The sequence below is a fragment of the Heterocephalus glaber genome, unplaced genomic scaffold (assembly GCF_053883595.1).
Source record: "Heterocephalus glaber isolate CG9 unplaced genomic scaffold, H.glaber_assembly_v1.0 deba00001564, whole genome shotgun sequence".
Classification (NCBI taxonomy): domain Eukaryota; kingdom Metazoa; phylum Chordata; class Mammalia; order Rodentia; family Bathyergidae; genus Heterocephalus; species Heterocephalus glaber.
The window spans coordinates 940,099-954,988 of record NW_028258351.1 but is presented as its reverse complement, the minus strand read 5'-3'; the positions used below and the strand labels follow the sequence as shown (position 1 = coordinate 954,988).

Here is a 14,890-nt window from a genome sequence, read left to right as displayed (position 1 = left end):
TTCATAAGACCCTGACTTTGATACTCAGCTCTGCAAAAAATAAAAATGGGGCCAGGGATTTAGCTCAGTGGTTCCGCCGCCTGCCTTGCAAGCGCAAGGTCCCGAGTTCGATCACTGGTACCAAAAAACAAAATACTGGGCCGGGGATTTAGCTCAGTGGATTCGCCACCTGCCTCGCAAGCGCAAGGACCTGAGTTCAATCCCTGGTACCAAAAAAAAAAAACCAGACAAAAAAAATCCAAAAAAGGTGCCTGTATTATTTTGCTAATTGTATATATAGCTTGTGCTAGATAGGCAAGGGTGAGACTAAATAGGGAAGTTTATCTTTGTCATGGAATTTTTTATAAACCAAAGGCAGGAGAGGGTAAGAGAAAGTTTAAGAAATTGTTTTAGGAAAACCTTCTTATTTCATACTGTGCCAGTGAGACACTTTTTATGACTAATGTTAATTTTTCTGTTTTTATTTTAAAAGAGACTTACCATTGAGCTCTCTCGAACTCAGAAATCAAGAGACTTGTCACCACCAGATAATCATCTTAGCCCCCAAACTGATGACACACCTGAGACACGAGCTAAGAAGTCTGGGTCATGCTCTGACATGCTTCTTGAAAGTGATCCTGCTACGGCATCTATAAGAGAGACCAAGGAAGATGAAGAAGATGAAGAGAAGATTCAGAATGAAGATTATCATGTAATATTTGAGCCAGTTTTAGATTGATAACAGAAATGGTAGAATGGTAGTATCATGATTTCCAGCATGTAGGAGAAAGAGTATATTTACAGTATTGTCCACTGAGTTTCATTATTGATTGTCTTCTATAAATGTTAATGTTTTTCACTTTTTTTTTTTTGGTATCAGGGATCAAACTCAGGTCCTTACACTTGCACAGCAGGTGGTGAAATCACTGAGCTAAATCCCTGGCCCTATAAATGTTAATGTTTGAGTCATAAGTTCTTGAGTCAAAGCATTTCAAAGTTCTAAAACTTGGTTTATTACAGAAAAGTATGCAATCTGGGCAGGAGAGTTAGCTCAGTGGCACCATGCCTGCCTGGCAAGCACAAGTTTGATTCCTGGTACCAAAAAAAAAGAAAACTCTGCAATCTGTGAAGCAAATTGTGATGTACATTCTAAAAACTAAACTATGTAATTGTGGATTTTTTTTTTTTTTTTTTTTCAGTACCGGGGATTGAACTCAGGACCTTGCGCTTGCGAGGCAGGTGGCGATGCCACTGAGCTAAATTCCTGGCCCAATTGTGGATTTTTAAAAAGTGTTACATTTTTAGTCCCTGAAACGACGAGGTGCCTTATCATTGCATATGTTGATAGAATGATTTGGGACTTGGGGTTTGCCAGGTTTTGTCCTAGCTAAATATTAACCAAAATAAAATTTAAGAAGTATTCGTAGTCAGGCTTGATGGTTCATGCCTGTGATCCAGAACTCTGCGAGGCTGAGGCAGGAGGGTCGCAAGTTTGATCCTGGCCTGGGCAACTTACCAATTTAGCAAGACCTAGTCTCAAAATGAAAAAGGGCTGTGAATATATTTCCTGCAAAGATCCTGAGTTAGTCTTCAGGAATGCCCCCCCCTTTCAAAAAAAAGTTTGTGATTTTTAGTTAATACAAATATATAGAGACAACATTGTTTTGTACTTGTTATTTTTGAGATGAGAGCCTTGCAGTTATTTAATGACCTTGAGCAGTATAAAGGTTAGGTAGGTCTCGAATGATAGTTTGAGTTAATACTATTTGAGGAACCTTATTAGAAACTGATGTAGAATATGTGAAGCATTTCCAGTTGCACTTGAGGGCCCACCTGAAATTGACCGCCACATGTTTATAGTAACGTCATTCAATGTGGTTGTGTGACTTGCATCGTGGCCTAGCTTGTGACTAGCACATGGCCAACCAAGTGGAAACATTTGGAATAGAAATCTTGTTTTTGCTTTAATCTAGCATGAGCTTTCAGATGGAGATCTGGATCTGGATCTTGTTGGTGAAGATGAAGTAAATCATCTTGATGGTAGCAGTTCTTCTGCTAGTTCCACAGCAACAAGTAACACAGAAGAAAATGACATCGATGAAGAAACTATGTGAGTATCCCACATTAACTACCACTATAAAGCATCTAAGTGGTAATTATGAAAAATATCTTAACCAAGGCTTAAAAGTGGGAATAGTCAGCAGTTTTTCTACATGTCCATATCTTATATAATGGAATTTGATGGAAAGACTGAATCAGGAGACAGCCATTTTCCTCCTTCCCATCTCTAACATCTAAGTCAAGACGGGTTTTTTTTTTCTCCTATAGTACAGGGAATTGAACTCAAGGCCTTCACTTTTTTTTTGAGGGGGATACCTGGAATTGAACTCAGGACCTTGTGCTTTCGAGGCAGGTGTGGTGCTACTGAGCTAAAGTCTGTGGCCCTTCAAGGCCTTCACTTTGAGATATAGCCCTGTCCCTTTTTTATTTTAAGATAGAGTATTGCTAAATTGCCCAGACTGGCTCAAACATGCAATCCTTCTACCTCAGCCTTCCAAAGGCTAGGGTTACAGGGGTATGTCACCAGGCCTGGTTTAACTTTTCAGTTTTAATTTTGAAATTATTTCATATTTAAGAATTTTTGAGAAATATTACTTAGAATTTCTGTATTCATATGAATTCATCTCCTAAATGTTAATGTTTTGCTTTATTTTGTTTTTCTGTGCCTAACTTTTCTAGGACATTTGAGATTAGTACATTTGTTGTGTACTTCTTAAAATCAAGGATGTTTCTCACATAACTACAATACAGTTATCAAAATCAAGGAGTTAACATTGATATGGTAGGATAACCTTTTAAAAATTTTGTCAGGAGTATCCTTTGTCTGGTGGAGGAGCCAATCTAGGGCATCATGTACATTTCATTGTTACACCTCTTTAATCTGCTTTAATCTGGGTTACTCACTTACTTTCTTTTTCTTTTTTGTTGTTTTTTTTGGTACCGGGGATCAAACTCAGGACCTTGCACTTTTGAGGCGGGCACAGTACCACTGAGCTAAATCCCTGGCTCCTTTCCTTTCCTTTCCTTTCCTTTCCCCTTCCTTCCTTCCTCCCTTCCTTCCTTCTTTCTTTGTTTCTTTCCTCCTTCCTTCCTTCCTTCCTTTTAAATCACTGCTACTTTTGAAAAATACAGAGTGGTTATTTTGTAGAAAGTCCTTAATTTGGACTAGTCTGTTTCTTCATGATTGAATTAAGGTTGTTCATTTTTGGCAGAAGCACTATAGAAGTGTTGATGTGTCCTTTTCAGTGCGTTGTGGACAGGGGCATATATGTCAATCTGCCCCATTATGGGTGATTTTTTTTTTTTTTTTTTTTTGGTGGTGATGATGGTACTAGGGATTGAATTTGCTAAGCTGACAGGCTGGGCTCCACTTTGAGACACTCCTGCCTCATCCTCCCACAGTGCTGGGATTACAGGCGCACACCACCACCACTAGATTGCATTTATGTCTCAGTTTCACTGTTACATCTCTAAACTTTATTTTAAGATTGTCCTCAAGGCAGTTGAATTTTATGTACAATAAATAAATCTTCCTTCACACACCAAACCTTTCATCAAATTGACTTTTTAATCTTTTTTTCTAACTTCACCTGTAGTAATAGTTCAGTAGTAATCATAGAAATAATAGCAAAGATTAATTTATTACTTTTACAGATGAGGAAATGGGCCTATATCTGTTTGGATAATGATTAGCACCATCTTTTTAAATTAGAAAATATTCATTTTTTTTCCTTCTTTCTTGTCTTTCTGTACTTTGTCCTTCCATGGTTTTTCTGTAAATAGTACTATAAATGTTTGTTCTGATACTTTTTTCTTTTTGTTATAAGATAATTGTAGATTTACATGTAGTTAAAAAAATGCAAAGATTCCAATACCCTTTACCCAATTTTCCCTAAATGTAAAACTATAGTACAACATCACAGTTAGGATATTGACATTGATATAGTCAAGATAATGAAACATTTTCATTAAAAAATGGATTAGTTAATAATTTTTTGCTAGGGATTTAGCTCAGTGGTGCTGCCGCCTGCCTCAAAAGCACAAGGTCCTGAGTTCGATTCCCAGTAGCAAAAAGAAAAAGTAATATGTGAAACATTTTCATCACAGCTGGGTATAGTGGTAGACACCTGTAATCACAGTACTTCGGAGGCTGAGACAGGAGGATCATTGCAAGTTTGAGGCCAGCCTGGGCTACATAGTGAGTTCAAGGCCAACCTTAACTACATAGCAAGATCCTGTCTCAAAAAACAAATCAACAACAAAAAAAACCCCCAGAAACCCAAATCAACACCAATAAAACCTATTTCCATCACCATAAGAATTCCTTTTGGGCCAGGGATTTAGCTCAGTGGCACTGCGCCTGCCTCGCAAGCGCAAGGTCCTAAGTTTGATCCCTGGTACCAAAAAAAAAAAGAAAAAAAGAATTCCTGTTATTGGTTTTTAATAGATATACCTTTATTGCCACCTTAGCCTTTTTTTTTTAACCAACCCCTGGAAACCACTCATCTCTTCTTCATCTCTAATTTTGTCCTTAATAGAATACTATGTAAATGGGATCATATAGTAGATAACCTTAAAGCAGTGATGGCAAACCTTTTAAAGACCAAGTACCCAAACTATGACCTAAAACTTATTTATTGCAAAGTGCCAACACTGAAATTAAACCTGAATACTGAGGTTTTAATTTAGAAAAAGCAATGGCAACTTGGCTCACATGCTGACAGCGAGGCCTCTGAGTTCCCGGTGCAGCCATGTGCCGTAGGTTCACCACCACTGCCTTAAAGGATTGGCTTTTTTTATTCAGTGTAGTTCTCTAGAGATACATCCAGGTTATGGGATGTGTAAATAGTTCATTCCTTTTGTTGTTGATGGTGTTCTGTGTCAGTGGTGACGCATCTATGGCATGCATGCCTCCATGGACTGTTTATATCATTGAAAGGTCTAAAAGGTTGATGATCACTGGTCTGTGCTGTGAATGTGCCACAGTTTGCTCACCTATTCACTCATTAAAGGACATCTGGGATGCGTCAAGGTTTGAGCATCATTTCTTTGGTAAAAGTGCAACTGCTGAATTGTATGGTATTTGCATATGTAATTTTTGAAGAAAATGTCGAGAGTTTTCTAGAATGACTATAGTATTTTCCACTCCCACCAGCAGTGTATGAATAATTGAATTTCTCTGGTTCCTCACCTGTGTTTAGTTTGTTGCTGTTTTTTATTACAGCTATTTTGATAGGTATGAAGGGATCCTTCATTTGGTTAAATTTGTATCCCCTAATTAATAATAGTAAACATCATTTTAGCTACTTAATTTACCATCTGTCTGTCTTTATCAGTGAAACTTTGTGTTTTTGCTCATTTTTTTGTTTTGTTTTGTTTTTTGGTACTGAGGATTGGACTCAGGTCCTTCCGCTTTCGAGGCAGGCGGTGGAACCATTGAGCTAAATCCCCAGCCTTGCCCATTTTTTAATTGCATTCTTTTTGGCGTTTCACCATTGAGGATTTTTCCGTCTCCACAGTTTATTTTTTCCTTTACTTTCTCTTTTGGGCAGTATTGGGGATTGAAGGGCAGGGCCTTCCCACTGAGCTACATATGCAGATCCTTTTTTAAGTGCACTTCAGTGATGCTAAGTGCATTCACATTATTATTATTATCATTTTAGTAGAACTTTAAAAAATCTTCACAGGGTGAAATCCATATTCAATAAACACTAACTCTCCTTTTGTCCTTCTCAGCCCCTGGCTAGACTTTTTTTTTTTAGCAAAAAGTAGCTAGGGTTAAAATGAGAAATGCAGGGCCAGGGATTTAGCTCAGTGGTTTTGCCACCTGCTGCACAAGCACAAGGACCCAAGTTCGATCCCCGGTACCAAAAAATAAAAAATAAAAAAATAAAATGAGAAATGCCTAGGTTTTTTCTCTCCCTGGAGTATAACTTCCTCTTGGAAGCTTCAGGAAGTGGGAAAGTCTGGAATGGAATTTCTTTGGGGATGAATTAGGAAAGGATAGGAGTGATTTGGTTCAGGTATCACAGATGCACGTTCTTACCAAATTTTAATACTTTTTTTTTGTATAGATGTTTCTCCATTAGCTCTATGCCTTTAGGACCATTTCCAGGATCTTAAATGGTTTTTGTTTTGCTTTAGTTTGGGTTTTTGTATTGCTGGGGATTGAACCAAGGGCATTGTACATGGAAGGAAGCACTGTACTGAGCCATATTTCCAGCCCTCTTTTCATTTTGAAAACAGGTCTTGCCACTTACCTCAGCCTCCCAAGGTGCTGGGATTATAGTCATACATCACCATGTCCAGCTTCTAAATGGTTTTTTTTTTTCCTTTGGTACTGGGGATCAAACTCGGGTCCTTGCGCTTGTGCAGCAGGTGGCAAAACCACTGAGCTAAATCTCTGGCCCTTCTAAATGGTTTTTTAAAAATGTTTTTCACCAGTTTCAGTTGAGAACAGTTCTGCAGATCTCCTTACACTGTCAAGCTGGAAGCTGATCTTAAGATTTCTTTAATTATATAAAATTAGCATTGAGGGCTGGGGACTTAGCTCAGTGGCGCCGTGCCTGCCTCACAAACGCAAAGTCCTGAGTTCAGTCCTGAGACCGTAAATCAGTCAATCAGTCAATCTAGCATTGATTTGTACTCTTCAAAGTAGTATTTCTTAAAGTACTTAAAGTAGTAGTGAGTGCTATTTGTTTTTAGTATAGGATACTTCGTGAGTCCTAATAGGAAGTAGCATCATTTTTTCTGACATTATTTTAATCACATACAGTAATTTGTCCTTTTTTAAAAAACATTAAAATACACTATTTTAAGCCTCATTTTACTGTCATTAACAATTCTTTAAACCTGTAATATTTCTGCTTACAGATTCTCTGATTTTAAATGTTGTCAACATACTTTCATGGGTTTTTTTGTTGTTGTTGTTTTTTTTGGTTTTTTGAGACAAAGTCTCACTAGTTCAGGCTGACTTCAAACTCATGGCAATCCTCCTGATTCAGCTTCCCAAGTGCTGGGATTACAGGCATGCGCCACCACGCCCAGCACTCTCATGATTTTAAGAAGTTGAACATTAACACTACTCATACATATAATACTGACAAAAGTCTCTATTTGTAACTATCCTGTCTTCATAGGAGAAAGCTGTGCACTACTATTAGGAAATTTGCTTAAGAACAGATTAAAATGTTAATTATATTTAACATAATGATAAATTTCGTTTATTCTTAGGTCTGGAGAAAATGATGTAGAATATAACAACATGGAACTAGAAGGAGAACTTATGGAAGATGCAGCTGCTTCAGGACCTCCAGGTATTCAGGCCAAGCCCCCACAAGTCATTTTGTCTTGTCTCTGCTCTTTTTATACTGTATCATATCTTGATAGGTAGTAACCACTGTTCTATGTGGTTCATGGTGTTAAAAGTGCTATACATTATAGTATGGATTTTAGAGTATATTGCTAATATTTAAAAATAACAGTCATAGTTAACATGCAAAATGGTCTTATGTATCAGACACTATGTGAAACATTTTATGTGTACGTTATCTCACTTAAGCATTCGGTAAGATAAATTTTAATAATACCTAATTTTTATAGCTATAGAAACTGATACATAGACTAATCAACTTGCCTTGTTTTCATAATTTAGAGAATGAGAGAGTAATTGGATCCTTAGGTTTGTCTCAATCCAAAGCTCATATTGTGTATTGTTTAATTATCTTTGTGAATCTTGGCTGCAACAGTTAAAAGCTACTTTTTATTATACTACTAATTTATCCATTGTTGGAGCCCACCTTCTGTTTGTTATACCTGATAACATAGACTGAGTAATGTGAAGAATAAGCCAGGTGTGGTAGTGCAGGCCTGTAATCCCAACACTTGGGAGGCTGAGGCAGAGGAATTGCTGAGAATTCAAGACCAGCCTGAACTATATAGCTGGACCCCAAATAGTTCAAACAAACAAACAGCTAAAACAGAATAAAGATTTATTTAGCTCACATTCTGAAGAATAAGAAGTTCAAGATTGGGCAGCTTCATTTGATGAGGTCTTTCTGATTGTTGGAAATTTTCAAGAGTTCCAAGGCAGCGCGGTATCATAAAGAGAATGTCCCAACTCCGTTTTATCCTCTTCTTGTAAGCCACATTCCCTTTGGATTAGAGCCCTACTCTTGTGGCCTTATTTAATTTTAATTATTTCTCAAATATCCTTTCTCCAAGTATCATGAGTTAAGTTTGTATGTGCTTAATATAGCTCAAATGGGGTTTGAATTTCAACATGAGTTTTGGTAGGGATACTCAAACCATATCATTCTGCCCCTGGACCACTAAAACTAATGTCTTTTTCAGAGACAAAATACACTCATCCCATCACCAACTCAAAAGTCCGTGGTGTTTTTTTTTCTTTTCTTTTCTTTGTTTTTTTATTTTGTTTTGTTTTTTGTCCATGGTCTTATCTAAGATAGGCACACTTCTTCTAGCTGTGAGAGCCTATAAAAATAAGACAAGTTTTCTATTTCCGACATGCAGTTGTAGGATAGGCATGGGGTAAGCATTCCTGTTCTAAAAGGGAGAAGTAGGCCAAAAGAAAGCAATAACCAAACCAGAGCAAGTCCAAAAGCCAGCAGGTCAAACATTAGGTCTTAAAGCTCCAAAAGAAACCTGGACTATCCAGGTATATATGTCCATTAGCTCACCACTCTCAAACCACAGGAAGCCATTTTGAGTGAAAGGGAAAAAAAAAAAGGTTTTATTTATAGCTATCTCTTGTGGAGATGGAGCGGCCTTATATTGCCACAGATCACCATTGCACTGTATCCAAGTTTGGAAGGGCCTTTTATAGTAAGGAACAAAAAGTCATGGGGATAAGGCTATATACAACTCCAGGCTTGCTTTATTCCACCCAGGCATCTTCTGCTTCCTTCCTGTGGAATGGAAACTGGACTTTGACTTCTTGGTTCTAGCATCTGTATATTCTTTATATTCCTCTAGGCTGAGGAGTGGAGGAGAGGCCAGTTTACACCCTAGGCTTAGCCAGGCATGGTGGCACACACCTGTGATCCCAGCACTCGGGAAGCTGAGGCAGAAGGATTGTCAGGAGTTTGAGAAGATCCCAATTTTCCCTTGTGACCTTGTTTTCTGAGTCCTCAGCAAGATCACATGGAATGCTATGTTTACATTATTTCCCATTTGCTCCTTCAAATCTTTTCAATTGATGTCCATTGCCTAGTTCCAAATCTTTTTTTTTTTCCAGTACCAGGGATCAAACTCAGGACCTTGGGCTTGCAAAGCAGGCGTGGCACCACTGAGCTAAATCGCTGGCCCTCCAAAGCTATTGTTATAGCAACAAACCTACTCTTAGTGTTGATTTTCTTAGTCCATTTTTTGTTGCCATAACAAAATGCTTGAGATTGGGTGGTTTATAAAGAAAAGTTTATTTGGATCATATTTCTGGAAGTCCCAAGAATATGGTGCTGCCATCTGCTCTGCTTCTGGTGAGGGCCTCGTGGCAGATGGCAGGAGTGTGTGTAAGAGTGGAGAGTGGGCACATGGGAGGGAGGCCAAAACATCAAATGTAACCTTTGCATTGGAACAACTCATAGTTGGAGTAAGCAATCTAGTCTTGAGGGATCTAACCCAGTTTCTCAAGAAAGACATAAGTTCATTCATGAAAGTAGAACCCCTGTCATCTGATCATCTCTGTAAAATCCCACACTTCTCAACATTGTTATGTTTGGAATCAAATTTCAAGATAAGTTTTGGTGAGACTTTCAAACCCAGCATCCATTATTGCCTTTAATGTGAACACTGGATGTTCTTTTGCATATTTGGATAACTAAAGGCTTCTTTCTTTAACATTTCTACTTGTGTTCTAAGCCCTGTCCTCTTTCTGCTCCTTGCTTTATTCCCTGGTGATTTCATCCACATCTTTATTTTTGTTAGTATCTAAGTGCTGGTTACTCTCCCAAGTGCTATCTCAAGGGTTTCTGAGGTTCTGTTCAATTTTCTTCACCCTCTGTGTAAGAAATGCCAACTTTAAAGCCATAATAAGATCCCACTGCACACACCATGATGATTATTATTTTACAGACTGACAGTACTGAGTGTTGAAAGGATGTGGAGAGATGGAAACTCATGCCATGCTGATGGGAATGAAAATTGATACTATTTTAGAAACCCATTGGGCAGTATTAACCAAAATTGAAATACACATGTCTGTGACTCTCCCATTTCCAGCAGAAATGTGAGCAAGTGTCTGCCAGTAGATTTTTACAGGAAATTTTAGAGCAGCATCATTCTTTTTTAGTTTTTATTTTTAACAAAAATTAATTTACAATGAATTTAAGGTTGTGAAAATGTAGATTATGAAAGTACTTTAGGACTAGACTCTGTAGGGCTGTGAGATTTGTCCTAATGCATACATTGTTCTCTAATGAACTTGAGTTGATGAGTGTCAGTTTAACAGGATTCATCTGGCTTGGCACAAGAGGAGAGGAACCTGTCACTTATCCATTTGCTTTTTTACAAGATGTTTTATTTTTCCACGTGAGCTTAAAGAATGGTTATTTGCTCATATTTTTAGTGTCTTGCTTGCTTGCTTGATCAATTGGTCAATTGTAACAGTCTGTCTATGTAGTTCAGGCTGCCCTTGAACTCACTGTGTAGCTCAGTCTGGCCTCTAATGCAAGGAGATCGATCCTTCCACCTCTGCCTCTTGAATCCTGCAATTACAGGTGTGTACACCACCACATCCAGTGAATGGCCTTATTCTTAATAGCCAAAAGCTAGAGGCAACCCAAATTCTTTCCCAGTAGAACAGAGAAATATATTGAATATATTCATATACTGGGATGAAAATGAATAAACTACCGCTGTGTACAGCATTATAGATGAATCTTATAAGTCTGATGTGGAATAAGAAGCAAGGTATAAGGGTACATACCATATCATTAAATTTGTGTAAATTCAAAACAGGAAGACTAATATATGATGTTTTAAGTTAAGACCAAGGTTACCTTTAGGGAGAGTAGTAGTGATCAATTTTTAGGAGGCATGGTAGGGATTCCAGGGTGTCAGTAATCTGTTTCTTCATCTTGGTGTGATTGTTTTGTGAATACTGATTAGGCTGCAGACTTATGTATAAGACATACACATACATATACATATACACAGAGTGGTGGCAACATTAACTCTTGGTTTTTTTTGGTACCGGGGATCGAACTGGGGACCTTGCCTTTGTGAGGAAGGTGACGGAACCACTGAGCTAAATCCCCGGACCAACATCAACTCTTAAGAGGGAAACTGAAATAGATGCTAAGGCCATTGATGCTATGCAGGGATATGATAGTAGAAAGAGAACAATCATGTGGACAGGGAGTAAGCAAAATGTGTAAACCCCCAGAGAAAGGATTTTTTGTTGAGTGGTGAGAGTGGTGGCCTAGAAGAGCAGTGACAACCAGGAGATTGCTAACTGCTCTTTGTCCTTCAGATGTGCTTAACATAGGCAATTGAGCAACTTCTATTTTTAAAGGAGATCCAGGTGTCAGGGCAGTAGGTACCCAAGGTTTAGTGGTTTATAACCACCCATGGTTTACTGCACATCATAGCCACCTAAGTATTTTGGAAATAGATCCTCAATCCCACTCCAATATTCTCACTTAGTATATCTGCAGTAGAGCCAGGAATCCAATTTTTTAATCTTCTCCAGCTGACTGATATATAGCCTAATTTGGGAACTCCTAGTAAAAGAAGAGGTAACAGTTTCAGTGTGAAGGAAGGATAGTTTTCTGCAATTTAATGGGAGTAGCAGTGGACATAGAAACTGGGAAGAAAAATTGGTAGTGACATAAATCGGCAGATTGACATCATTAGAAGAAGAAATAAGTTGAGGACAAGAGAATTTGAAAATAAGTGAAAAACATGCAAATTACTAATTGGCCCAAGTTTCTAAATAATGGAACTTTTTCCTGAAATTGTTTTGGGCTGAGTCTCTCTTAAATACTCCATATGTTTAGGACCAGATTTACTTACACGGACACATACATACACAATTTTGTGTTTTGTTTTGTTTTTTTCTTAAATGATATTAGGGATTGAACCCATGGTCTTTACACTGAGCTAGTTTATCTCTACTCCTTTTTGACACAGGTTCTCACTTAAGTTGCCCAGGCTGGGCTCAAACTTGCAATCCTGCTGCTTTAGGGATTATAGGAGTGTAATACCTTGCCTGGCTGGACCTAATTATATTATCTTTGTATTATCTGCTTCTACTTAAGATTTTCTTGCATATGTATCGCCTTTTTGGGGGCAGTGTGGTCCTAGCACTTAAACACAGCCTCATCCATGGTAGGCAAGCACTCTGGCGTTCATGTATGCAGTATTTTTTTTTTAATGTTGTGTCTCTAGAATATATTTAAATAGCTTTATTGAAGAAGGTCAGCTTTAAGCAACATTTCATACCTCATTGCTAGACATTGTAATAGTCACTAGAGAAAAGTCAGGTGCTTTCCTTGGCTTTAGGTGCTCAGTCCAATATAGATGTCTATAATGTGCATCAGTCATTAACAAATTCAGTCAAACTGTTTAAGTACTTTTCAGTTTTGCTTTGGTTGAGTTCTATTATATTTGAATATTATAGTTTTTTTCCCCTTGGATTGCTTTTCTTTGAATAATTTTAATTTTTGTATATGTGTGTATTTAGTGAATGATAATAAAGTTATACATTAAAAAAAATTCAGTCAAAAAACCTCAAATTGCACTCTAGTATTTAATCAAGCCAAAAAAACAGTCTACCAAACTGTCATGGCCTGAACATTTTGCCATCCAAAGACTTGGAGGGGATTCTTACTTTGGTTTCTTGTTCTTTGGAATCTGTTACACCATGGGAACTTATTTTATTTCATTTCATTTATACTTGTGAGTCATGGGACACAGTCTCCTTTTTCTTGCCCTTACCTTTCATCTCCTCAGTTGTGTACATTGTACACATTTGATGTCTTTCTGTTTTTAGGGCTCCAGATGAGGTTGGTCATTGCTCTTGAATTCTGGGTATTGATAAGACCACTGCTTAATCACTATGCCATGGTATATTTCTTTGTGCTCATGAACTCCTAAGAGACAGATGCTAGACAAGTGTTCAAACAACATTAACCAGGTCTTTTCTTTTATGCATACTTAAATTTGTACAAATACACATTTTCTACATCTTTATTTCTTTGCAGGTAGTAGCCATGGGTATGTGGGTGCCAGCAGCCGAATGTCAAGAAGAGCACATTTATGCTCTGCTGCTACCAGTAGTTTATTAGACATTGATCCTTTAATCTTAATACATTTGTTGGACCTTAAGGACAGGAGCAGTATGGAAAATATGTGGGGCTTACAGCCTCGCCCACCTGCCTCATTTTTGCAGCCCACAGGTAAAAAAATTTCTTCTTTCTGTTCTGTGAAAGAACTGTTGAATTTGCATCCATGTATTTCATCTAAGTGGAAACAATGTATTTCTGTAGCAAATAGGTTTTTCATTGTATGCCACAAGAATGACATACCAACCAAATTATTTTTTTTTACTGTTGTCCAAAGGTATTATATGCAGAAACAAATTAAAAATCCCTTTTAGGAGGTTTTTAGTGAATTACTATTTATATTGTACCTAGTTGATAGTTTAATCCAGTGGTGGCGAACTCATGGTATTCATGCTGCAGAGGGCTATTTGTATCATTGAAAGCTCTAAAAGGTTTTCCATCACTGGTTCAATCCATACATAAGTACAATTGTCCTCTTTGTGAATGGGCTTAAGAGTTTTCCAACCTGACTTCCAAGAGGAACTTTGTCTAAAGTGAACATAGAAAAGCATCTTTTATTCATGCATTGGTGATCATTAAAAATGTATGCCATGGGCCCGGAATTTAGCTCAGTGGTTTTGCCGCCTGCTACGCAGGCTCAAGGACCCAAGTTCAATCCCCAGTACCAAAAAAAAAAAAAATGTATGCCAGTTGGCAGCAGTGTTTAATGTGCAAAAGTTATATGTTAAAGAGAAATCATAGCCAAGTATGTTGATGCATACCTGTAAGCACTCAGGTGACTGAGGGAAGAGGATCACTGTGATACCAAGTGGGGATCATTTGCAATAGAGGCAGAAGATAAAGCTGCTGACCAGTAAGGCAGAATTGGATAATGTAGAGCCCTATGTGCCATGTCTGTTCTTCCTAAATGCTATAGGATGCCATACGATGATTCTAAGCAGAAAGTAACATCTGGTTTGGGTTTTAGAAAACTGCTGTGGCAGTAGCCAGGTACAGTGTGTATAACTGTAATTCCAGCTACTCAGGGGCTGAGGCAGCAAGGTTGCAAGTTCGAGGCCAGCCTGGGTAACTTAGTGAGAACCTGTCTTAAAATACAAATTAAAAAGAGCTCAGAATGTAACTCAGTGATAAAACATTTGCTTAGCGTGCATGAGGGCCTGGATTTAATCCCCAGTACCACAGAAGAGGAAACAAAGAAACCCCTCTGACATCTTGGTGGACAGTGGATTATATAGGAACAATGCAGGGTTCTTTCTCAAACATCAATTCTTCTGAGCCTGACAACACTTTTATCGTATATTAGCAATAAGGTTAAGTCTTTCAACTTTTGGAATTAAGTATATAGTTCAGAGTTGAGATATTACGATGTGACTGAAACTCTAACTTTGAAGGTGCAAATAAAATTAGGACACTGGGGTTTGTCTTGATTTTCATTAATGGAATTTAATGCTTGCTTTGTAAAAATACCACTTAAAATAGCTTGTTTTACACATCAATTTGTATATACTCAAATCAATTTGTATATGCTCAAAATGATGTCAAGAGTG

At 37.8% G+C, this 14,890-nt stretch overlaps 1 protein-coding gene across 13 annotated transcripts in view; it reads left to right on the top strand.

Moving 5' to 3' along the window:
- Trim37 (tripartite motif containing 37) overlaps positions 1–14,890 on the top strand; it is a 141,859-nt gene that overhangs the window by 93,946 nt on the left and 33,023 nt on the right. For all 13 annotated transcript variants that reach the window (XR_015443147.1, XR_015443146.1, XR_015443144.1 and 10 more), the window contains 4 exons: positions 473–691; positions 1,953–2,089; positions 7,273–7,355; positions 13,263–13,457. Coding sequence is in view for 8 of the 13 variants with exons in the window: in XM_013067665.3 (XP_012923119.1) it covers positions 473–691; positions 1,953–2,089; positions 7,273–7,355; positions 13,263–13,457 (634 nt within the window). In the remaining 5 variants the exon portion in view is untranslated. The remainder of the gene's footprint in view (positions 1–472; positions 692–1,952; positions 2,090–7,272; positions 7,356–13,262; positions 13,458–14,890) is intronic.